At 35.1% G+C, this 26,591-nt stretch overlaps 3 protein-coding genes across 3 annotated transcripts in view; 1 reads left to right on the top strand and 2 right to left on the bottom strand.

Moving 5' to 3' along the window:
• uba7 (ubiquitin-like modifier activating enzyme 7) overlaps positions 1–4,400 on the top strand; it is a 42,624-nt gene extending 38,224 nt beyond the window's left edge. Inside the window, exons 23-25 of the mRNA XM_052558224.1 lie at positions 713–814; positions 1,445–1,536; positions 2,822–4,400. Coding sequence (XP_052414184.1) covers positions 713–814; positions 1,445–1,536; positions 2,822–2,954 — 327 coding nt within the window. The 3' untranslated portion in view covers positions 2,955–4,400. The remainder of the gene's footprint in view (positions 1–712; positions 815–1,444; positions 1,537–2,821) is intronic.
• A 166-nt stretch (positions 4,401–4,566) lies between these two features.
• On the bottom strand, positions 4,567–7,979 carry LOC127959202 (PAK4-inhibitor inka2). The gene is made up of 3 exons (XM_052558226.1): positions 7,824–7,979; positions 7,682–7,737; positions 4,567–5,539 (listed from the first exon to the last, which is right to left on the bottom strand). The coding sequence occupies exons 2-3, from the start codon at positions 7,682–7,684 to the stop codon at positions 4,667–4,669; spliced, it is 876 nt and encodes a 291-aa protein (XP_052414186.1). The 5' UTR covers positions 7,685–7,737; positions 7,824–7,979; the 3' UTR covers positions 4,567–4,666.
• Positions 7,980–8,514: 535 nt separating this feature from the next.
• Positions 8,515–26,591, bottom strand: part of LOC127959201 (guanine nucleotide-binding protein G(i) subunit alpha-2) — a 40,206-nt gene continuing 22,129 nt past the window's right edge. Inside the window, exons 2-9 of the mRNA XM_052558225.1 lie at positions 22,334–22,376; positions 17,728–17,869; positions 17,381–17,541; positions 12,386–12,514; positions 11,547–11,676; positions 10,646–10,799; positions 10,226–10,441; positions 8,515–9,245 (exon numbers count right to left, since the gene is read on the bottom strand). Coding sequence (XP_052414185.1) covers positions 10,251–10,441; positions 10,646–10,799; positions 11,547–11,676; positions 12,386–12,514; positions 17,381–17,541; positions 17,728–17,869; positions 22,334–22,376 — 950 coding nt within the window. The 3' untranslated portion in view covers positions 8,515–9,245; positions 10,226–10,250. The remainder of the gene's footprint in view (positions 9,246–10,225; positions 10,442–10,645; positions 10,800–11,546; positions 11,677–12,385; positions 12,515–17,380; positions 17,542–17,727; positions 17,870–22,333; positions 22,377–26,591) is intronic.

Here is a 26,591-nt window from a genome sequence, read left to right as displayed (position 1 = left end):
CTGTGGACAAATGGTTGCATATGAGATGTTTGTAGTATGTTCTGTATTCATTTTTACCACTATACACTATAAAACTAGCAAATGTTATTTCAGTGTTTCTTCAAAATGACATGTTCAGCTCAATCTGTGACTTGCTGTTTCTTTGTAATTATTTGTGAAATTTACTAGCAATTTCTATGTGAAAATTGTTTCTACATCAATTCTGATGCTTGTGCAAATGGACATGAAATTTACAGTAATATAGGAACTGCACTGTGCCTCAGGAACAGTATTAGTGAAGTCTTATGAAGCAAGTCAGTTCATGTGAGAATTTTTTTTTTTTGTCAAGATCTTTCAGTGAGGAAAGACCAAACCTTCTTGCAAACCTTATATTGTAATGTCAAATTTGTAATCAAGTCAGACAAAATATTATAATAAATATAGTTTTTTTTCTTCCACATTCATCGCTTTCTGTTTATCCCGTCTCTGGTGTTATATGACCTCTGACCTGAATTGTGTTTGACGTCCAAGAGCTGGAAATGTTGTCAGCAGGGTTAACAAAATCTATATCAGCTGTTAACGGCACATCCATATGGTTCATGCCGACTCGGTCAGATTAGTGAACTAGAGGTGTATGCATGGGAGAACTGGCGAATACTCTCAAATGAGAGTGTAGATGAGTGTTAATGTTTAAGCATGTGTTTTATAGCCGGTGTGTCATGTCTGTCGGCAGGTTGCAGGGCAGCGGTACTCTATCTGGGACGACTTCCTGGTGCAGGGCCGGCGTGAGGGTCAAAAGGAAATGACCTTGGAGGAACTGCTGAAACACATTAAGGTTAAGGCACACACGCTGTCAACATCAGACACTTAAAAGACATCAGACACCATTCACACTCAGTCTCACACCAGCTTTACAAATCTTCTTTGTCTTTTCTTTGGAAGTAGAACTGATTTTGTGGCACATGCTCCAGCATTTAAAAGTTTGGGGTCGGTACGATTTTTTCATGTTTTTGAAAGAAGTCTTTTATGCTCAGCAAGGCTGCATTTATTTGGTTACAAATACAGTTTAAACAGTAATATTGTGAAATATTATTACAATCTAATATAGATGTTTTCTATTTGAATATATTTTCATATGTAATTTATTCCTGTGATGCGCAGCTGAATTCAGTGTCACATGATCTTCAGAAATCATTCTGATCTGCTGATCTGCTGCTCAAATAAAACATGTTTTAGTACTTTTGTGGAAACCATGATGCATTCTTTTCAAGATTGTGTTCTTTTTTTATTGCATCCTTGCTGAATTTGATTTCTTCAATAAAATAAAAACAATCTTACCAATCTCAAACATTTGAAGGGCAGTCTTAAAAAATCAGACAGTCTAGATGAAAACATGATATGATAAGTGACACATGTTTGACACATAAACAATGTCTATTGAATGAATCATTCTTTCTCATTTCAGGAAAACCATAACTTGAGCATCACTGGCTTGTATTATGGTACTGCTGTACTGTACAGTGATCTCTCTGATCATACTGATCGCCTGAAGCTAAGGTGTGTATGCCCACATACAGCTGTTTTTCAGGGAAATATTCCACACTGCATTGTGTGTATGTTATATTGAGTTTTGACCTGCATAATATTAACCTGAATTCAAGAGCAATATGTCATTAGATTGGTCTAGACTGAGAGATTTCGAGACATTTGTCCCCTAGTGTTTATATTGGGATAATGGGGATTTGTCTAAGGCTTTCCAGCATAACGTTCATTTGAAGCCACATGCCTTCATTAACCCCCCACTGCATGCATATGTGCATCTAACATCAGTCTGCTGAGAGATCTCAAGGTTATTCACGGGTTCTTCCTGCTGAAACTAAAATTGGTCTCAGAGGACAAATTAACAGAGAGAAAAAAAGAAATGTATTACCTCGTGTCAAGTGCTGCTCCTTCCTGCCATTTCTTCATATACATTTCTGTAAAACATTTTGCATGATGCAGAAGTATGTGAAAATGCTCCAGAGTTTGGTATAACAAAAAAGTTATACTTGTAATAATATTTAAATATTTTATTGTATTTCGATCAAATAAATGCAGACAACTTTTGGCCGGCAGTGTATATTGTGCAAAATATGTAAATATTCTGCTCTAAATATACATCATCATACTGTCCTACATTTGACAAAATGTGCAGTATACAGCCAGAGCACATTACATTGTTTACTAAATCATTATTTAATTTAGTTATAAATCATTATATAATTCATAATTCATCATTTGACCATAATAATTTGGTCAAATGAAGCAGAATATAAACGAATATTTTAACACCTCATCTTTTAACTCATTATTTGATTGCTGAAAGACACGTTTGCACACACAATTAAATAAAATGCTGAATAACTTTATTTTCTTAATAATTGAAATTAAACATTGAATGTAAAGGTGCATTTGCATGCATTTCAAAAGCATTTTTATTTTGTTTATTTTTTTGTAGTTTGCATTTCAAAAATAGTATGCACTATAGTTACTGTGCTACTGTAAGCAAGTACTTCATTCTCAACATTGCTGTTGTTACTCAACATCATAACAGTGACCTTCCTGTCCTTCTGTAATTATGTTCTTCTATGGTACGAGTCCATACCACACCCTTACATAAATAAACACTCTCTGCATTAATTCACAGCAACTATTCTTATGTAACAATATCTTATGTAAAAAAAAAGAACAAAAAGAAAGTAGACTGAAGATAATGCTGGTTGTAAAGCTTTGGTTCTTCGTTGATTTAGTTTAAAAAGAGAAGTGGTATTTTTACTCATTGATGAACTTCTTGTTTATGCAGCATAACTGATTTGGTGCGCACTGCAACTAAGCGTGAGATTCCAGATCACCAGCAGATGTTGGAGATCGTTCCCTCGTTTGAAGAGGATGAGGACTGCCAGACCGTCCCGCCCATCAGATACCTGCTGAAGTGATGCTGGAGGCCTGAACGAACTATCACCGTAATAAGATGTCAACTATTGACTGGTCTCTATTAACTTTGATTCTATATTTATATGCAGAACAGTCATAAAATCATGTCAATTTGCACACTGCAAAAAATAATAAACATGGGAGATTTAATAAAGTTGGTTCTTAAAACAAATAAAAAACAGTCTACAAAAAAAAAAAAGAAAAAAAAAAAAACTATCTTCTATACGTAACATTACAAAAAGGTCTCTTTTGTTAACATTAATGTATTAACTACACTGGTAGAAAAAAAAATCAAATCAGTCAGTTCTAGTAAATTTCACATATAATTACAAAGAAAGAGCAAGTAATTGTGTATTTTAATATAAGACATACTCCAGTAATCGTGATTTTATTTAAAACGAAAAATATATATATATATATATATATATATTTGTTTTATTTTAAGTAAAGGGGAAACTTACATTTATCAGTCTTTTTAGTTCGTTAATGAAAATACAGCTGCAGTTTGGTGTACAATGCATTAATGTTATAACATACTTTTGATTTTAAAAATGGATTAGTAAATATTGAAATTAATAAATGCTATAGACGTATTGTTAATTTTAGTTATTCATGTTAACTAAGTAATGTTTACAAATGAAACCTTATGGGAAAGTGTTACCAACACTGAAAAAGTCTCAAGTAAACATATCTTGCCAACTAGAAATAAAAAGACAACTACTGATTAAGATCAGAATATTTTGCGGTGTAAAACTTGAACTGTAAAAATGTTTTGTGTAGGATCTCATTATTTTACTGTGAGTGAAGTATCTTTAATTCTTTTAAACATGGTGATGGGTCCTGTATCAATATGACCCCTGTGGTTTGTTCATTCCCACCCTCATCCCTTTGTTCTGCACCACCCACCTCTCACCTCAATATAAGCATGAATGATTCCACTTCCAGAGCAGAGCCAGAGACCCAAATGAGCTGCATCTGCTTCACTTAATTAATTGAATCACCTTTAGACACATTTGTGTGTTCAGTCCTAATCACATTACAGCAGTGGATCTCATTCACCAAAAGACTTAACAGCTGGCTCTTTTTCATTCTATTGTATTCTGGTTACAAGGCTTCAAATTCTAAAGTAAAACTCTTAATATTAAAGTATGAACTGTCAAAATCTCATATCATTCTGTAGTGAAGTCTTTGAAGAGTGTATTGCATATTGGAGTCCCTTCATTACGGACTTTTAGAAATGAAGTATAATATTTGCACCGTATATGAGCCGTTTGGTGGTACGTTGAAACTATGAACTATTGCACAACTCTTTAAGAGACTTAAAATAATTTGATTGCAGTTGAATGGAGTTGGTCAAACTGAACATTGGTTAGCATTAAAAATATACATGGGAGATTATGAACTGTAAGACTTGTTTGTTCCGTTTCTTTAATAAAGGTAAATGAAAAATTAGATTTTTTTTTCCCTCATTTCAATTGCAGATGATTTATAAAAAGCAACAATCCATGGTGTTTGCTTTATATTTAAGGCGAAGCTTTGATATTTTAATGCTTATGTCATTTTCAAATGAAATCCTCAGGCAATGTTTTTGAACATGATAAATGCAGCAAAAGATTTTTTTATATAAAAAGCATTTATTACAATATTTATTAATAGATAGAACAATATTAGACATTCTCAGAAGTAAAAAGTCCAGTCGGTTTTCAAACACACATCAGATGTATCCAATGATGTCGTTGCATATGATAGGCTGTCGACTCCCCGTCTTCATGACAGCACTGAACTGATAAAAGTCTGTTCCCAGTTGGTGCAAACTTGTGTGAGACTGGTGAAAGAACGGTTTGGGGGCTTGAAATCCCACGGGACAAGACATGCGTTTAGTGCAAGCCTTTCTCTCCTCGACTCCCTTTGACATGCCCGCTAATTTCCGCCGCATGTTGACCAGAAAGTCCTTGGCTATTTTGCGGCTGCCGTTCGGCTTGAGTTCTGCAGAGTCTGGGCATTCTGGAAGATCCATCCAGTTCTTAATCAGATCTGCAAAGCTGTTGTCCCCGAGAACCAACGGTTGCCTGTTACGGCCTCTGGTTAATAAAGAAGTGGTCCAGTCCGTTGGGTCACTGGCCTCAAACGACGTCCAGCGCTCCAGGCATGCGTCTGATGTGGATTTGGGTCGGATTCGGTTGGTGCGGACGCATGCAGACGATGAAACACGCACATTCCTCGTACGCCTCAACACCACACCTTCGTCCTGCCACGATGCTTCAGAGTATCCCGAATCAAAGTCCAGGCTTTTCATGCTGCTCGGGGAGCCTTGAGGTAGACGGCCAACACCGGCTTCCTCATCCTCCTCTTCCTCCAGTGGACTGGCCAGGCAGCAGGCCGAATCGTAGGTGCTGGCATCGCTGACGTCAGAGATCCGCAGGCGACTGAGCTGCTCCCGCTGTTGTGCCCTTTTCTGACAGGCTCTATTCGCATACGAGCACTTTGATTGGTCGACGGGTTCTCGTGTCTGCTTCAGATCCTGCAGAGATCTCATCATGCAGCGCATGTGGTCTCGGAAACAGTCACCTGAACTGCGAACACACAGCTGGAGAGAGAAGAAAAAAAAAACCTGGGGGTTAGTGTTTTGACTACACAAACATCAGGCTACGTCATCGCTCTAGATGCAGATGCATTTTTGATGGCATTACCATCAGTGTACCATTTTATTTATTTAGTGTTTGTTAATATATAAAATTACATATCCCCCCCAATTTTCTTCATGTGTTTTGACATAACACTTTGACTTAATACTTTAAATATATTTTAGTTTAAGTACTTTTGTTGTGTTTTGTCAATTTTTTTTGTTTTGTTTTCAGTTTATGTTTTAGTATTTTTTTTTTTTTTTGATTCATTTAGAGGTTTATTCCACATAATAAGTAAATAAAATACATATATCCAATAATAACCCTGCACTCCACTATGGTACCGTCACAGTACCTTTTCATAAGGACAAGAGGAGCTTGTTCCCCAAAAATGTTCCAATTAAAAACTGAATTCATTGCTAGACTGATGAGTCCAGGAACTATAGTCGCCTTGGAAAACGATCCATGGACCAGGCCGATCAAACAGACCATAAAGTTGACCAATTTTCCCCTCAGATGAAAGCAGTCCAGAGTTTTCCACAGATGAATCCAGCAGCATTAATCAACAACATGAGTGGGAGAGAAACAAACACACAATCCATTTGGCAGAGTCTCAGGGGAGAAGAGTCGGAGCATGATGCATGCAGATACATCCGCAGCGATTGTGGGAACGGGAAGCAAGAGGAGTCCCTTCCTGCACTGCTTCTTGAGGTGGGAGAAGTGTGGCCTTTCTTTCTAACGGTTCGTGATTAATGCACAGATTGTTGTGGTCAAAAAGGATATGATGTCATTTTTTGGGACAATGGTGCACGGTTTTGGCTATAGTTACCAGTGAAGCGGGGAATCAGACTATTTGTGTACATTAGTCTATTTGAGAGGGTTTAATACAAGGGGAGAAAAAAAAAAAAAAAAAAAAAAAAAAAATCATATATATATATATAATTCTAAATTCCCAATTCTAAAGTAGATATTCAACAAAATAGTGGTGTCATTGCTATAATAATAAAAAATACAAAATTCATTTTAATAAAATTCGTGTTTGACATTTTTGATATGCATTACAGTTTTTGCTTTAGTTATTTCAGCACATATAATTTCCAGTGTTTTATTATTATTAAAACAACGACTCTCCAGAATGTCTTGAACCCTCCTTAATTCTAACAAAAACAACAAAATTCCTCTTGACCAAGCTTGGCAATATCGAAGTAGATTCAATCTTTCTAAGCTCCACACCTCGTAACCAGAAAGTCCCCGTTTTCCAGCGATAACATACCCCTACTCTCAGGGGATTTACTTTACTTTCACTTCCAGCACTGCTGTGGCCATAAAAGCATTCAGACTTTTTTGGGAATGCTTTTGAAAAGCAGGGGGAAAAAAAATATGATGTGTATAGACAGGTTTGAGGCAGAGCTATAGGTGTTATCACAGCTGTGAGAACTTAGCCATTTGGTTCGAAGCTGCAAGTGTGTGTGTGTGTGTGTGTGTGTGTTTGAAAAGCCAGCGGTCGCCAGAGGCCATGAAAAATGTATAAAGCTGGGTGGTGGTTAACCTCCATCACTGCTGAAAACCTACATTTAATTTCACAATTACAGTTCAAGGTAGTTTATAATACCTTAGGGAAGCACAAAATGCACCAGCGCATGTCACATTAATACTGGAGTTAAAACTATAGAAATATTAATGCAGCATATAAACAAATTCATTCAAGATGCCATATGCAGCTTTTAAGACTCTAAAATGACATTTAAGTGGAATTGCACAAAGAACACCAGCTTATGGTTGCTGCAAATTCGTCCTCTCAGAGACAGAAGTGAATTGACTATTTGATTCTGTTACTGGTACGTGACTCAAAACAAAATGCTGATGACTTTTCGCCAGCTCAAGTAAGTTATACAGTTATTAAAAAAAAAAAAAAAAAAAAAAAAACCTCGAATAACTAGTATACGAAATAATTGTATATACACTACCGTTTATTAAGTATGACTACGTTTTTTGTTCAGTTGCACGAATTCGACTAAAGACATACATCCCTTGTTAGAAATATTATCTTTTTTGACAATAATATCGTCTCGAGATGAACAAGCAAGCAAAGTAAAAACACTTACCATGTTTATTTTTCGTTTGCTGAGTGGGTCCACCTCGAAACAGTTTCCCGTTTCCCCTGAAAAAAAAAGACAAATGTGGTATAAATATTGTATTTAAATAATTCATAAGTATATGCAATCTGAAAGACTTTGAAGCACTTACCAACTGTACACACACACACACACACACAAAAATATCCAAGCGTTATAAAGCTTTCCAGAACAATACAAAAGCTCCTGATGCAGACGCGTCTTCTGCTTGTGTTCAGTCAGTGCGCGTTTGGACTGAATGAGAGCGCTGAGCGACTTTGACTGCTCCGTCAGTTCCCTGTCACGACAATCTCAACCAATCAGAGACACGCGTCCGCCTGCCAGCCAATCAGAGAGCGGGAAGTGAAACGTGAGCGAGCGTTTCACACCTGAGATAACTGATTGATTCAGCGCATTGATTTGATAATACTAATGTTTATTTATAACAAAATATAAATTAAAATAAGTTGAAATAAGAAATATTGCCAATGTAATTGCAGCCCATTTTATTGATTTATTTTAATGATATGTACGTTATATTATTTTACACGAAAAACTTTATTTTCTAAAACTAAGTTTGAGGCTCGGGTTTGTATTTTTTATTGCTTAATTTCATTGTTTTGTATGTAATGTAAAGGATCTAAGGAAATAATTTTGTCAGCGGGGCTATCACTGATTTTGACATTTACACAAAATGTTTATCTAGCGCCATCATGTGGCCATGAAATGATATACATAAACAGGATTACCAGCATCAGCAAAAAATAATAATCCACTGCATCAAGACACATAAAATAAAATAAAAAAGACAAGGAGCACAAGTCTATCTTACATATCAACTTTTATTTCCAACGAAATATTTTCTGGTATTTAGATATAACCCAAAGACTGTGGTCTAAGTTATCTTATTTATTCTCTTAAAATGTGCTCGACACTTTACACTTCTCATTTAATAGCATGAATAAAAACAGCCCTATGATCTACAGACAGTGAAAACAAGGCACAGACATCGCGCAAAAGAAGGGATGGAACAGCAACAGGAAGGAGAAATGTGAGGGCGGATATAAATACTTTACATGTTAGTCAATTCTGGATGTTGTCAAAGTCAAGCTAGTAGAGAGAGTGAGACACGTGAGGGAATGTCACGCTGTGGTTCGGAGCGAGCGATTAATTTCATATGATCTGTCATGCAACACATACAGCTGGAGCCTGGGATGAAGAGAGGTGTAAAAAAAAGAGATGTCTCGGCTTCTTCCTGTGCTCACATTAACTTTACAAAAGATGCATTTTGCTATTGAGTTTCAAGTCCTCACCCACCCCTCAACAAAGACAAATATCAGAATATAACCCTGACTCTCCACCTGTTTTCTGGCAGAAAAGAACTGCAAAATCAAATATTTACACATTGAGAACCGATTTAAACTCAGGTTCAGGAAAGAAGGATGGTGTGCTGGAATTCACGAGTCTTTTTCAGGTTGTCACATAAAAAAAAGTTACGATTCTTATAGGTAATTGAAGGCAGTCTAGCAGTCGTGCAGAACCAGCTCCATCAAACCTGAGGAATAATCAAAACACATCCAAGAAGATCATTAACAGTTTGTCATGTTATATCATTTCAAACCAAGCCAACTTACTATACGTTAAATTATTTGTTTGTGAAGTATGCTTGTGCCATCTTTAAAATAGCTTAAAGCAAGCAATTTAGCATCTAATTATCAGTTTAAAAAGGCAAGGTTTTAGCACTGATCAAGCATGGATGAACAAAATGACATTTATGTACCGTATTTTCCGGACTATAAGTCACACTTTTTTTCATAGTTTGGCTGGTCCTGAAACTTATAGTCAGGTGCGACTTATTTATCAAAATTAATTTGACATGAACCGAGAAAAATGAACCAAGAGAAAACATTACCGTCTACAGCCACGAGAGGGCGCTCTAATGCTGCTGAGTGCTCCTGTAGTCTATCACTGAGCAGCATAGAGCGCCCTCTCGTGGCTGTAAATGGTAATGTTTTCTCTTGGTATGGTTCTAAATAAATGTGACTTATAGTCCAGTGCGACTTATATGTTTTTTTCCTCATCATGACATATTTTTGGACTGATGCAACTTATACTCAGGTGCAACTTATAGCTTGAAAAATACTGTAATTGTATATAAATTAAATGCTGTTCTTGTGAGAAACTAATTGAATTACTTTCCACAAATATGTGAACTGTTTTCAACATTAATAATAATAATAATAAAAAATTCTGAGCAACAAATCATTATATTAGAATGATGATCATGTGACACTGAAGACTGGAGTGATGATGCTGGAAATTCAGCTTTGTATCACAGCAATAAATTTCACTTACATTACAATAAAAAAAACATCTTAAATCGTAATAGAATTGTCAAATATTTCTGTTGTTTAAAATTAATGCAGTCTTGGAAAATCTCAGCAACCCTGAACTCAGTGCAAGTGTTCCTCAAATGTTAAAACTACTATTTTCGATCAGCTTTGCTCGTGCATGTGAACACATGCGTTTCTTAACCTCATCATTCTCTTGGGCTCCTTCATTAAAAGAGGCCGCAGTCCTTCAGGTTGTTTTTGATGATGACGTCGGTGACGGCGTCGAACACAAACTGCACGTTCTTAGTGTCAGTCGCACAGGTAAAGTGGGTGTAGATTTCCTTTGTGTCTTTTTTCTTGTTGAGGTCCTCAAACTTGGTCTGGATGTAACTGGCAGCCTCATCGTATTTATTGGCTCCTGTATAAAAACCACACAGGAAATACTGTTAGCAGATTTGAACATGCAGTTTTAGTTGCTTATAATGACCTTACAGTTATTATAATTCTCTTCGTTGCACTACACATGACAAAAGAACTCGAATGATTGTTTTGGGTTCAACTGTGGGATAATATTGATCTTCTCAGAAAATGATTTTGACTAAACAGTGGTGAAGTCAAAGACCTGAGTACTCCGGGAAGCAGATGGTGAGAGGGCTGCGTGTGATTTTCTCCTCAAACAGATCCTTCTTGTTGAGGAAGAGGATGATGGAGGTCTCGGTGAACCACTTGTTGTTACAGATGGAGTCGAAGAGCTTCATGCTTTCATGCATGCGGTTCTGAAAAACAGAAGTGTGATGATTGAGAAACTGAAGCTGCTGCACAGTAACTCGCCAGCAGAGGGCGCTGTCAGCTCGCGTTTGCTCTATGGAGAGACTGCAGTCTAGTGTACACGAGCTTCTTCAGAGGTTTTAGTCATGCACACCAGTCTTAATTAAAACTGAGCATTTCTTTTCTTCTAAACTGGTGTAGCTGTCGACAATTAATAATGTTTAATGTATTGCTCGACCTTAAAATAATGAATTACTTCACCAATTTTATGATGATTTAATATCACTTTTGTTTATGTAAATGTGTTCCTCAAAATAAAATAATGAAATGCTTCCAAAATCTTAGTTTTTATATATATATATATATTTTATCAGTATTATCTTACTGCTCAACCTTAAAATTATTAAATATTTCCAGATCACATAATGTTATATGTATTTTAATGTATTGCTCATCATTAAAAAAATTTTTTTTTTCTCACCCTTACAACAATGCAATACTTCGTCCACTCACTGTATGATCATTTATTTCATTTTTATATATTTAAATGTATTGTTCAATGTTATGATCATTTTAAATTATATATCGGAAAAGAAAAACAGTTTGGAAATGAAATGAACAACTCTTGGAAAAGGTTTGCAAAACTAAACATACATAACTCGGGGTTACTGTTTGAATAACCCACAATGTTTTCCTTTTTTTTTTTAGATCACACATAAAACTAAAGCGTTCAAGCCGATGGTTTTCAATCTCACCATCTCCTCGTCTTCTGCCAGCACCAGGTCATAAGCGCTCAGAGCCACACAGAAGATGATGGCTGTTACTCCCTCAAAGCAATGGATCCATTTCTTCCTCTCTGACCTCTGACCTCCCACATCAAACATCCTGAAGAGAGGAGGGAATAAGGAGGCCATAAAAAGGGAGAATATTTAATGTTGAAGGCGCTGAAATGCAGCAGCAGAAGGTGAACATGCCCATTAACATTTCATGAACAGACGAACTCAAGATAATGAGAATCCACTTTCTAGCTGTATCCTTTTCACTTTCCATATAGCTTCGAATACATCCAGAACTCTAATTTTGTAACAGATTTTTTTTTTTTTTGCAGTGTAATATTAATAATGCTCCATACAGTAGCATAATGAAAGCAGATCACGGGGAACTGCAAATGTTCAGAATTACAAGATATATTGAACTGGTGAAGCAATGAAAGACACTGAATACATTTAATCTTAAGGATTTTGCTTGTATTATAAAAATGGAGACATTATTTTAATAGTTATGTTTATTATTTGATCATAAAGCTGCAAACATGCAAACCATATAAATACTGTAGAAAAAAATATGACATTTACTTTCATGTGACTTGCATGCTTGTCGTTATTAAAATGAAATTAAAATGGTTAAATTATTACATTTTATAATCATTTATAATTACTTATTTTTATAATTAAATATTTGTAAAATCGAAAAAATCGATTTAAATATTTAATTTAATATTTGAATACATAAATCTTTTTGTGCTTGCATGTGCTGAAAGTAGTGTAATGACACATGTTTAGGAAACAGACACACAGTGTGAAACGTTTCTCACTTGAAGTGCAGATCTTTAAAAGTGAAATGTGTCTCCACGATGCCAGTGGTCTTCACTCGGGTCCTCAAGACGTCCTGCTGGGAGGGGATGTAGTCTGCCCGTGCTATCCTGTCCAGATCATTCAGATAACTACACACAAACACACACACATATATATGCAATTAGGTCCAATCACAGCTCAAATGAAGAAGTGAATTAATTATTAATATACAGTATGCAGTCAGTCTTAAGTGACCTGCTGAGAGCAGCATTACATCTGCATTCATTTCTGCATCACTTTTCAATTATGTACTGCAACCAGAGTGTGTGTGTGTGTGTGTGTGTGTATATATATATATATATATATATATATATATATATATATATATATATGGGGTATATATATACCCTGCTTGCATAATGCACACTAGAGCTAATGTAGCCGTCATTTGCATATTTGATGCATACAGTAAATCTGCCTGCTGTGTACAGGACAGTGATCAGAGTGAACTTTGAGTTGAGTCCAATCTTCAGAGGTTTCAGCAACACAACAGCTGCTCGTGTGTGAATTAGACATTGACTGGAAGCCATAAACAGTCGTGTTAGCTCAGTGAGCCGTCGCTGTTGGACAGACTACAGGCCTGAGCGCTGAGAGCGTTACTATGGCAACCCCGACTCACACTGACCTTTCATACATCATGAGTCAGACTGAAGAATTAGCTCATACTTTCACAACGTGATCGACAGCTTCATACTGTGAACATCTTCTGAGCATTTAAACCGTTCAAATGCAACCCTTTTCTCCTTCATGGATGAATATTACAAAGCCTGTCAAGAGCATTTCAAAGCCATATTTCTCACACACAAAAATTATATATACATATTACATCAGGCAAGGCAAGTTTATATAGCACATTTCATACATAATGGTGTTTAAAAGTGTTTTACATAAAATAAACTAAAATAATAAAAAAAAATAATCACAGCAATAAAACAAGCAATGTTTTAATAATAGATTTAAGAGGTTTAAAATAAGTTTAAAACAGTTAAGAATAGAAAATGATTATACATAAAATATAGTGCATTCAGTTTTGACATTGCACTGTGCTCATTATATTATATCTTACACCTAGAACAAAATAAAAACAATTATAAAAATAATTTAAATAATTGTCACTGTTGTTAAAAAAATTAAAAAGCTAAAAAATATATATATATATTTTCAACTGCAAAGTATTCAGCCAGTTTATGACAAAATACATTGTATACAAATTCTCCAAAATCTTTCTATTTTATCTGTCAGTTAAAAAAATATGACCCAAATATGTTTTTAATAAATTCAATATATTCACATAAGCATGTGGCGATTGGATTATTTATGGAAACAGTGTGTAAAGCATGAGAAAGGACATGTAGAAATGTGCTCATGTTCACAGCCAATCAGGTCCAATCTTTACCTCTGTTCCCTGTGCCATGTAAAGTGTGTGTACGTGTGTGTGTATTTTTTTTATTGTGTAAGCTCTTTAGTACAAACTGATTTACATCATAATCAATGACAACATAAAAACAAAGAAGAATTCTATTAAATTAAACACAATGATTATTTCCTGAGGTCATGCATTCACCATTAAATGCTTATTAAAACATCATGCTTTTCTGATCACACAAATACTCAACAAATCGCATTACTCTGAATAAAACTGTTTAGCTCAGAGTCATTTAGAATTAGAAACATAAATGAAAAACAGAGCTCATCTATTGTGAGAGGAACTGAAATGACCCTCGATCTTGCTTTAGTTTGCCTGTTAATTCACATTACGTGCTTTGAGAGTTTATTTCCTCGAACGCTAGTCTTCCCCCTAGCGCTGGTTTTAATGGGCGGCACTACAGAAGGCTTCAGGATGAAGATGATCTGAAGGGGCTTTCAGCTGCACGGCCTGAGGATGGTGACAGACTCCATCTGCTTTAACTACTGCAGGAGGAGTCTGAGACGAGACGTGGACATGTGACGAGCTCCTTCTCTTTCAACAAACATACAGAGCTTACACATATACACACACACACACACACACACATATTTATTATAAAGTAAATAATAAAATAAATTATAAATAAATACTTCATGTTTATATTAATATTATCTTGACCTGGAATTTAAATAAGATTATAATAAGATTATATGAGATTTTCAAACATTTGATTTATTTATATTTTATTAATAATATCAATAGCAGAATGTCTTTTAATATATTTGATGTAGAACGTTTTTGTGTTTATCAAACATTTACATTTAAATCACAACTTGTACTTGTTTACAAAACTACATGCATCTAAGCAACCACCTTTAGGTCAAAAGGTCAAGACTGATGATGCAAAATCAGTCAAACGTGTCCAAACTTTCAACAGAATGATCTTACAGTGTGTGTGTGTGTGTGTGTGTGTGTGTGTGTGGTCGGTGAAGGTCTGAGTGTGTTCAGGTCGTGACCTCATTAAAGACATGAGACATCTCTGCTAACAACAACAGATGGACTTGGCATTGAGTTCCCTGCTTGGACCTGCCTCCCATCATGCATCAGTGTTTATGCGCTGGTGCTGAAACACCATTAAAGTCACACTGTGTCTACGCAGAGATTTGTAATTTAGTTTTGTGCTGCCACTCCTTGCACAATTGTGTCCCTCAAGTGTTTGTGCAGCTCTGAAGTACACGGATGAACTCTCATTAAACAGCAGGCCATGTGAGACGTGAGCTGCAGTGATCCGACAGAGGTGAAGGAGAGAAGAGAGATGACTGAACTGCTGTTAAATGACTAACACACGGCCTCCAGTGGCTTCCTGCTCTCATAAACCAACCGCAATATGATAAAAGACATCAACAATTGTGTTTTATGATTAAGCCAACATTTAAACTGCTGTGCAAAAGTAGGCTAAGTGGGATAAGCTTATATATATATATATATATATATATATATATATATATATATATATATATATATTAGGGGTGTAACGATACGCGTATTCGTATTGAACCGTTCGGTACGACGCTTTCGGTTCGGTACGCGGTACGCATTATGTATACCGAACGGTTCGTTGGAGTAATTAATTATATTTGAAAAAAAAAAAAAAGAGAGAGAAAGAAATATAATGATATGCGTTCAACAAGGTAGCCCAATAACCCAAACAACGTAACAGGCAACGCCCCTGACACTCCCGAAGAAGAAAAAAACACCATCTTATATGTTTATGTTAGGCTACTCAGCAGGCGCTCGCTCACTCAGTACGCGCTGAAGGCTCGTTGCAAAATAGCCAATGCGTTTAACAGACTAGAAATGAGAAGATCCTCCAATAACCAACAGGTCTGGTGTTTGGGTGCACTTTGGATTCCCTTTAAGCTATAATGGTGATGGCAAGAGAGTGGTGGATAAAAAAACAACGGTATGTCGCATCTGCAACATGACAGGGTACACCAGCGGGAATACAAAAAAAAAAAAAAAAAAAACCAGCGGGAATATCTGGGATATATGCGTCAGTACTATCTGGGAAAAGACGAAAAAAAGGAGAAACATGCACGCAGCAAACTATCCCTGCAGCATTTAGACACTATAGCTTACAGGGAATCCAACCCAAACACCAGACCTGTTGGTTATTTTAGGATCTTATATTTCTGGTCTGTTAAATGCATTAGACATTTTGCAACGAGCCTTCAGCGCGTGCTGAGTGAGCGAGCGCCTTAGGGGCCGTTCACATATCGTGCCTAAAAACGCATGGAAAACGCTAAGCACGTCTTTCTCCTCCTTTCCAAAGCGCTTGGGCAGAAGCGCTCATGAGGCGTCTGTCTTTGCTAAGCAACAATGACGTGCTCTCTCCATGAGACGCGGAAATTTCAGCGAAGGATAAATGGATTTGCAGCTCTAAAAATCGCTTGCAGTAGCTCTGCTACTGAATTTATTTCAAAATTGCAATCCATATACAACTATGATCAGCTGTTCCTTCATCTTGGCTGAGCTCTCAACGTTGTTACGGGAAAGGATGAAGCTGATTGGTTGGTTCTTGTCACATGACCCGCGGTGCGCTTGCGGCATTCTGAAAAGTTGAGATGTTTTTACATTTTGCTGTATCTAAAACGTATCGAACCGAACCGAACCGTGACATCAGTGTATCGTATCGAACCGAACCGTGAATTTTGTGAACCGTTACACCCCTAATATATATATATATATATATATAATAATCTATCTAGATCTATATATCTATCGATCTATCTATCTATCTATACACACACACACTTAAAAAAAAAAAAAAAAAAAAAACCACAGGAATAAATTACCTATAAAATATATTCAAATAGAAAACAGCTATTTTAAAATGTAATATTTCACTTAATTTTTTTTACTTTATTTGTGATCACATAAATGCAGCTTTGGTAAGTGGAAGATACGTCTCTCAAAAAACTAAAATGTCATTTTGAACAGTAATTTATAAGGTCATGTAACAAAAAACCGTGCTTTCACTTTGTCTGCAAACAACTGTATCGCTTAAACATCAAGTCCATCTCTGCTGTGAGAATATATTTCACATGGTAACATGGTTTTCTTACATTTATAGACTGCCAGGGTATTTATGAACTGTGAAATGCACACATTGTTCCCTAAATAATTAAAAGAATAAAAATAACCATACAAATAATTAGCATTAAAAAACAATTCATCTAATCAGTGCAGCAATTCATGCATTTACAAGGAATTCAATTCAGTCAGACAGTGAACGAGACTTATCCGATGAGATTTTAGGAGCGGAGCTATATGCATTTTAGAATCAGGGCTTGCACAACACCAGTGAAATACCTACCAATGAAAAACTGCAGTGATGGGAATAACCAAGACTATGCTCAAAATATATGTGCTGTAGTTGAATCTGACTAAATTCCATATGGACCATGATTATGAGTGTGTAAATGTACAGTAAGATGTGCAGCTGGAGCAGTATTGTGTGTGTGTGTGTGTGTGTATAGACACTCACTAGGCAGCAGAGTCGTTGAGCTGATATTCTCTGGATCGGGTGAAACATCCCTGAACCCCGCTGTCGGCCCACAGTCTGCGGATCACATTGGCCAGATCATCAGTTAAGATGCCCTGCTCCTCCGCTGCTGCAGACAGAGCAAACAGCTGCCGTGCATCGTCCTGCACACACACACACACACAGACACACACACACACACACACACACACATAAACAATGTGCTGAGCAAGGAATAAAACAGAAAAGTGAGAAAAGTGAAGTTGCAAGAGTGTGTGGGACTCTCTGAATTATTTACAGGAACCCAGCGTGACCTACATACTCGTCCCAGACATTACAGGAGGTCTTACCACTCGGGCGGTCTCTTCATAGTCAATCTTGAGGTTGCTCATGGCTTTAATGATGGCCATTATTGACTGGATGGTGTTGCTGTAGACCACGGCTCTGTACTGCTTACACTCGTCTTCTGAGTATCCGTCTTCATGGATGATTCTGAACCGAGGGTGAAATGGAATAAATTAATTATATTGACATAAAAGATCAACAGAGAATAGTATACTATCTGAAAATAAATCAAAACAAAACAAAATGTAACAATTTTAGAATTTAAACAATCTTATTGTAATATCTGGGAATTGTAATTAAAGCATCTACACATTAAAAAAGACCTGCATTAAATAATTTGCATCAAAATATCTTTATTAAAAAAAAACTGTAAAAATGTATTTTAATTGGTCTGATTGGTTAATGTCTATGACAAGAATTTTATAAGGCAAATTCTAAAAGTAAAAAATATGAAACCATAACAGGCTATAACAGACTATACAGTTGTTGCTTCAAATAAAACTGTAGCCTATATATTTATTTTGAAAACTGATATTGTCCATTATATCAACCATATCAGCCATAAAACTAATTAGCAGCCAAAAATGTGTATTTGTGCCTCTCCGATTTAAAACGTACAGTTTCACAACTGGCTGTTTCCAGTAATGTGCTTCATTTAATACTCCATATTCACTAACGTCAGCAGATATCACCGTCTTCTCTTCCTATAACCGAGTCAGCAAATATAAAACAGGCTAGCTGGGCCTTATTGACATATTTTAGATTACATCTTTATCAAATCATTACAAAAAAAAAAAAAAAGAAAAAAGATTATGTCTATAAGGAAAACATTAGAAATATAAAAAAAAAAAAAAAAAAAAGTTTTTTAGAAGCGCAGACTAATGGATCTTAAAAGGTTTGATCAAATTAAGAAAAATCTTCGTACACCTGGTAAACAGTGAACTGAAGAAATGTGATACATGACACCTTCAGGACTGTTTTGCTGCTGCTAACCCTCTTTAGCCGTGTTTCCACTGATCCGATGTGGATTATAATCACCATACAAGGCAGAAATATTTAGAAGATATGCAAAAGACTATGCACGCTAGGCATAACATTACCATAGTAAACATTTAAATGTGAACGCTTGAAGAAATCAGACATCAGCTTCTTATTCCCCATCACAATCGTGTATTTATTTAGTAACATATTTTACCTGTCATAAGTCTCGTCCTGGAGAGTTTAGCTCCGCGTAGCCTATGTCATAAAAATATAATAATGTTTTTGTCCGGGAGCTTTCATAAAAATATAGAAATGATCATTCTTTCTAAATGTGATGTATATAGGCTACTGTGACTACAAATAAACAGACTCGAGTGAATAAGCAGGCTGTGTTCAGAACGCTTTATTTCTGTGACTAATTATCAATCCTGATAAATTGATCATAATGATAAATGTATCACTTATTATAGTAAAACATTGCTGCTTTTGGATTTAAATATTTAACAAAGATTGCAAACAAACGGCTGCTTTTATCATGTTCATTTTGTGATCGCGCTAGTTCCTGTGTCTTATTTCTCAATCGTTTTTTGACATCTTCTCTTTGTTGGTGAAATGATGGGGTTGCACGTAAAGTGCTGCAGGTCTGAGGCTATTAGCCCGGCAGTGAAAAAGGAGCTATTGTCATTGTAAGACTGTTTCTGCTTATTGACCTGAGTGTGAAACTCTGCTGTCCTCATGAAAAATGGATTGAGATCCCAGCGCCTCCACTCAAATGGAAATGGTAAAACTATTTAAGGCTTTTGCTATATCTCTTTGTGCATCTGACTTCTACTTACAATGAATATATAGAACATTGTTCTATATATATATATATATATATATATATATATATATATATATATATATATATATATATATATATATATATATATATATATATATTATAGCCAAGATTAAATTCACACACTTCATCCAACAATTTTCATTTATCTTAGAAAACAGTGACCTGATTGCTCTGCATATTATGCACGCCATTTTATATATATCCTTTTTATTATTTTTCTCCATTTACATAGTCAATTAATTTCTAAATAAATATTCAAAGTTTTACAAAGGCATGCAACAGAAACATTTAAAAGTTTGGGGTCAGTAAGATTAAAACACTTATTCTGCAAGTATGAATTAAATTGATCAAAAGTGATAAAGAAATTCATGTTATAAAAGATTTAATTTTTGTATTTGTATTTAAAAAATCTGTATTTAATATCTATTTATTTCACTTACCGCCCAATGTTGTCCAACAAAACCATACATATTAAAGGCTACAAACACAAATAAAGTTAAAGGGTTAAAGTCACATTTAATTCTAAAATTGTAACATTACAAATTAGACTTCTTAAAGCAAAAGTTACAGTCACTAAACTAAATAAATGAATGAAAATAAATGAGAACAAATGCACGGAGTTGTGTTAGGCTATTTTGATTATTCCACTGCAGTCTCTTTACAGTCAGTGCTATCATACAAATAGACTTACTTGAGTGATTATAATTATTGAGCCTTTCTGTCTGAGCACATGACGGATTCGAGTCACTTAAACTACTGCAAAACAAAATTATTAACTATGTCTTACCAGTTATTAAAGGCCTTAATATGAAGCTTGTCACATGTTGAGAACAAACTGAATTAAGCACTTTCTCCGCAGCAGCTCAGTCTGTGTCCTCGCTATATTTTCAGATGCGCTTGTATCAAACTACTGTTTATCCATATAAAGGGTATTGCTTCATATCGAATTGCTTATACAGAAAATATCTAAATATCGTACAAACTCGATATACCACCCAGCCCTACAACAAGCATATTATAATGATTTCCGAAGGATCATGTGACATTTAAGACCAGAGTAATGATGCTGAAAATTCAGCTTTGCATCACAGGAGTAAATTACATTTTAAAATAGATAAAATTTATAAATAGTTATTTTAATGTGCAATAATATTTCCCAATGTTAGTGTTTTCACTGTATTTTTCATCAAATAAATGCAGCCATGGTCAGCATGAGATTTTCAAAAACATTTTTTTTTTTTTTAATCTTACCAACATTGAATTTTTGCATGGTAGCAAACAAACAAGGAATAAACTAATAATTATAAGGTAACCGTTTCTAAACCAGGTAAACTGTTTTATTATCCTTAATAATCTAATGAAATGTAAAGGTGTTGTTACTGTATGGACACTGAGGACTGATTTATCACGTGAGCTACATCCTCATACTATAATCTCATTTACTAAACCGTATCAAAATTAAATCAAGAAAGCATGAAAAATACTGAAAATAGTATTAAAGTGTGCATCCACACATGCTTAATCTTGTAAGACGTTTTTTAAAATGAGGGTTTACATCTAGACACGAGCGAGCAGAGCAGAGCAGCACAAAGAGAGATATATTTTAGCATCGTGAGGAGATGGATGGTGTCTATTAATCATGAACAGGATGAGGGCGTCTGAAGTAAAGGAAGCAGCTCTGCATCACAGGGTCTGTAAGGAGGGGCACTCGTGTGGAAATGATATTCATAACAGGAGCTAGAGCTGCTTTCTGTTAACTCTGCTTTAGTGCTGCGTCTCACACATGATGTCATTTGTGCAAAGAGCTGTGGCTGCAAATAAATACGTGACAGATGAAGCATGGCTTTATTACTGAATCTAAATAGTGTGTGCGCATTCGTATCTTGGCAGCTGCAAGGAGCTAATTTACAGTCAATGTGTGTGATTTCTCTAAGTTAAAGCAGCAGTTTCAGAGGAGGAGTACAAAGCCTGGATGTGTCTTCCTGAAATCACAGGCTTGTTTGAATGTAAAATGAAAAGGAAGCATGAATATGATGCTTAAGAAGTGTGTGGTGAATACTCGAGATGTTTCTCATCTTACCATTTCATTTGACACATACAAACAACACACTAAAATAGAAGTCTGGTTTAACTTCGTGACAGAAATATATTATTATTGTGCAGTAGAATCTAATTCTCAAAGTAATAATAATAATAATAATAACAACAACAGTAGCAAAAAATAAACTTCTTACATTTTTATTGTTTTAAATTTAAAACAAATAATTTAAATTGTTACAATTTGATTACCACTTTTTTATAATACATTTGTAATAAAAATATTTAATTGCATTTGTATTAAATCAATTATTTGATTGCAAACGTTCTATGAATTCAACTGATTAGGGATGCTTTTATTTTGTAAAATCTAGTTAAACCATTAAAATGGAACCTAGAATAAATGGAAATGGAATTTGGGGGAAAGACAAATATTCATAATTTTTTTTTTTTTTACTTTTGGAAATATATTTCTACTATACAGTAGTATGCACTTCTCAAAGTATAAATAATCATTGTAATTATTTTTGTGCCATAAAAATAAAAGTAATTTTATTTTCCTTTGATTACATACAAAATAATAAAAATAGGGCCCTACATTTTTCTAAATAAATTATAACAAAGTATTAAATTGTAAAAGTTTAATGAATTTAATTCACTGGACATGCTTTTTTATTTTAGAAAAAATATTTAGAAATTTTAGCCAAAAAAAAAAAAAAAGAGAAAGAAATCAACCTTTTTCTACTTACTTCATCTGTTTCACAATGGTGCTCTTCCCTGATTCACCCGCACCTGAAAAGAGAAGAAGGGAGTGTCAATGAAAACACAGAGCAATCAGTCAAATACAATTTAAATACTGGATTTATCTACCTCTCTATATATATTATTTTTATTTCTTTTTTTAATTGCAAAAATATCAACGTTATTAGAATAGTCCATACCACTGTGCAGCTCCTATCACTGCATAGCAGCATTTTGTTTTAAACAGAGGTTACAGCATCTTCTCAGCCACTTCAGTACATGATACTTTCATAACCCTTATACGCCTCATAGTACATTCACGACATAATTCTCCACTGATGTTCTGAGGGGCTGCTCACAAGTTCACCCATCTATACGGAAATGGACTGGGAACAGTTCGGATTATTCCTGCATAAATGTAATGTTCTCTCTGTCAAAGTGGTAAAAGCATGGCTGTGAAAGTGCTGAGAGAACAGAAACCTCTTCCAGCCCAGCTCTGAGCTGAAGATGTGGAGAGGTCATTCAATTACTGTGAGTGCACGCTCATGGAGACCAACAACTATATCAAAAGTGTAGAGGAGAACGAGATGTTTTTCATCAGATGGAGATCTCAAAAAACACTAGCTGCAGAATAATTGTACCTACTCATGATGCTACAAGATGATGTTTCAGGATTTGGTTTATATCAAAATACCATGGTATTGATATTTGAACCAGGGTGCAGTCTTGACAGAAAGCTAAAAATTTGTCTCCATTTCCTTTTCTTTGAACATGTTTTAATGTAGAAGAGATGGAAATGGAAACGCAGCATCTGCGCAGGAGTGCCGTCAACAGCCCCTTCAGCAGCGTGTGAAATGTGCGTCTCCTCGGCCATCTGCTGACTCATTAAAACAGCTACCTCGCCATGAGACAGGACCACAAACCAATTACTAACTCATACTTTCATCTTTTTAACAAGCATCTGAAGAGATTTGGCTTATATTCAAACCACAAAAAAGTAATTAATAAATAAATAAAATAAACTGTCAACCAAATGTAACTTTATTGGAGGTGTGCAATTTCTTGAACAACACATAAAATAAAATAAGATGCTTTACAACCAAATAAAACTTTTTTAAGAAGTGTGTAAAGTACAGTGAAGTAAAATAAAATGTTTGACAACTGATAACCAAATACCACTTGAAAATATTATAAAATGGTAAATTTAATGGTAAAACATTTAACAACTGATAATCAAATACCGCCTTAAAATCAAATCAAATCAAAACTGTGATAACCAAATACCACTTCATTGGAAAATAAAATTTAAAAAAATTAGACAAATGTGATAACTAAATACCACTTGAATAGAAGCACGTACGTTGTGTACATAAGTGAGGAAAAAAAATCAAATACAAAATAAAAAATATTTATCAACTTATAACCAAATTCCACTAAATTGGACATAACAAAACTAAAATACAACTGGTAATCAAATACCACTTTAGTGGAATTATAAAGTAAAATAAAAAAAAAAAAAACATAAAATGCAAAAATGATATATAAAAAAAAAACACCATTGTATTCGAGGTAGTGATTAATTACAATCAATATTAAAACATTTAAAAAGGAGGAAATAAATATGTACACCCACACCACACAAATAAAAAAAAATAAAAATTGTACAAGTGTGAGCTTGTATGAATGGTTGGCTTTCCGGTCTTCATCTTGATTAATAATTTACTTGTATTGTTACCTTTGACCTCCTACAGTATTATGACTGTACTACATTATTGGTCATTGTACTTTGTACGAAGAAAAAAAAAAAACTGCAGAGACCTGAGGGACCAGACTTCCAAGAGACACACTTCCACAGCGTCAAGGGACACACCATTACACCAGCTCCATCGTACAACCACAATCCTTACTAATGGACAAATGAGAAAAAGAGCCAATAATTGATGCTTATGAGACTTGAAGAATAACAGCTGAACTGTTTATTCACAAACCCCCGGAGAGTAAAACAAAGTAATTGGAGACAAAGGGAGGGTTTTAATACACACCAGACTCATAAACGCAACTAGTACTTCAGGAGCTTGTTCATTTAACAGATGCAAAGCAGATGAAGTTGAGGATAAGATCTGGTGGCGACTTAAAAAAAAAATCAAATTAAACAAGTACTGCAGAAACATCCTAAACAGGTCATCCACAACAGCTGGTTAATAATTAGTAGTGTTTGCAAGCATCAGTATTCATTTTGCTCAGGGATTATTTTGCATAATTCGCCGTACATCAGGCACATTAATGATATTAAACAAATAAAAACATGATAACACTTTATAAAAATGAAAGAATGAAAGAAATAAAGTGAGAAGCAAAGAGATGAGTGATTCTAAGGCCCTCCCGTCTAACAAAAGCCTCTGTGTGTGTTCGTCTGGCAGAGAGGAAAGGCCGCCTGTGTTTGCTATCATTTGGGCAAACATCAGTGCCTCTGAATGAGACCCTCTCTGGCCTCGTGGTAATTAGTAAGCGGAGGAGAACAGGGTGTCCTCGTTCAGAGAGAAACCAAACTCACAGGAGAAGTCGGTTTAAAAAACATGCACAGTATATGACAAAATCATAATGCTTACTAGACACTTACTCTACTTTCATAATGCTTTCAGCGATTCGTTTCAGTTACGTGTCCATTTACAGCATTTGACCATATTTATCTATTCTGCAAAAAAAAAAAAAAAGACTTCGTTCAACAATCCTTTCATTGTCATTGACACCAAATTTGTGGTCCAACACTAGAACTCTTTTATAGCTTTATTATAAGTCTGACCCAAGAACAAAACATCAAACCGTAAGAGACATACTGGGTGCCAACACTGAGAGGTCCTAACACAAGAAAGTGCACACAATGAATGATGCTGCCGATGAAAGAGAGGGCAAGTGAGCGCTGATGTGCCAGTGATTTATTCTGTAATGGAAAAATGACTCGAGGAAATTAAAGTCAGAGAAAGATGTAAGAAAGAAATAAAGGGCAGCAGATAAAGAGGAACATGAATGCACAGAGGACAAAGCAAAAAGAACTGTACGTGACCCAAATTAAATGGTATGCAATGGCTTTTAATAGAAATAAATAATAATTATTATATAAATACATGTATATATAAACGTACATTATACTGCAGCATAAACTAAAATAAATAAGTGAATAAATAAGTACACAATTGTTTGATATAAATGGTTCTCCAGTAGGGCTGCTTTAGTATCTGTGCTGAAATAAACAGACTTTGAGCACATTTTACACAATGACATGAATAATCAGATCACAGTATGAACAGAATATTAAATATTCAATATTTAAAAGACATTTTGGATGTGGAAAAATGTCTTGGATAGATGGGTGGTAATGTTCACAGTCGCTATACCCAGTTTGACTAAATGGGGCTAAAACATCATCCAGGGTGGGGGATCAAAGTAATTTCTAAATAAAGTAATTTCTGCATCAGCTACTTGACTCAGAAAATGCATCTTCCTTCCACTAGTGTGTGGCAAATGTGTCATGTTCATCTGATTTAGCTACATTATAACTGGTAATTCCAGTGAGACTAATTCACTACTGACTAACATTTGAACTCTATAATTAACTGAGGACATTTCAGACGGGGAAGTAATGGTAGAGTTTGAACTATCATGACTGATAGTCTGTAGAGGCAGGTAACCATCATCACCAATGAAAATAACAACAACATGCTGCATAAAATAAGTCGGCAATGTGCATCATAACAGTAAACAATACCACAATCCACCCATGATGAAAAAATGGAGCGGTTTATTTTTAATGAACTATATTTAGACATCTTTGATTAATTACTGTAGATCGGCAGAGAGCCAGACAAGATACTGCAGCACTTGACCTTATTAAAAAGGAAAAACCCCTTTTTACTATTGCCACACCTAAAATATTTGCAATAACTTCTGGCCAGCTTTTGAACCTTGTATTACATATGCAGTACATTAAATCTTCATTCAAGCTCACTTAAAGTAGGTTTTGTTTTTCTAGATTAAGCAATCTGAATAAGGCCTTTATCCCTAAATACTAAATTTTATAGTGCCCCTATTATGGATTTTTTTTTTTTATTACCTTTCATGCAGTGCGTAACACAGCTCTAATGAATGAAAACATCCTGCAAAGTTTTAAATCTGAAAGTGCACCGTGTATAACGTTATCTTCTCTCAGACGAAAGAGTCGACTCTGAATCATTGAAACAAGTCGTTTTTAAAACGAATCCAGCGCCA

This window comes from Carassius gibelio, chromosome B6, assembly GCF_023724105.1.
Source record: "Carassius gibelio isolate Cgi1373 ecotype wild population from Czech Republic chromosome B6, carGib1.2-hapl.c, whole genome shotgun sequence".
NCBI lineage: Eukaryota > Metazoa > Chordata > Actinopteri > Cypriniformes > Cyprinidae > Carassius > Carassius gibelio.
This window is presented reverse-complemented; position numbering and strand designations above follow the sequence as displayed.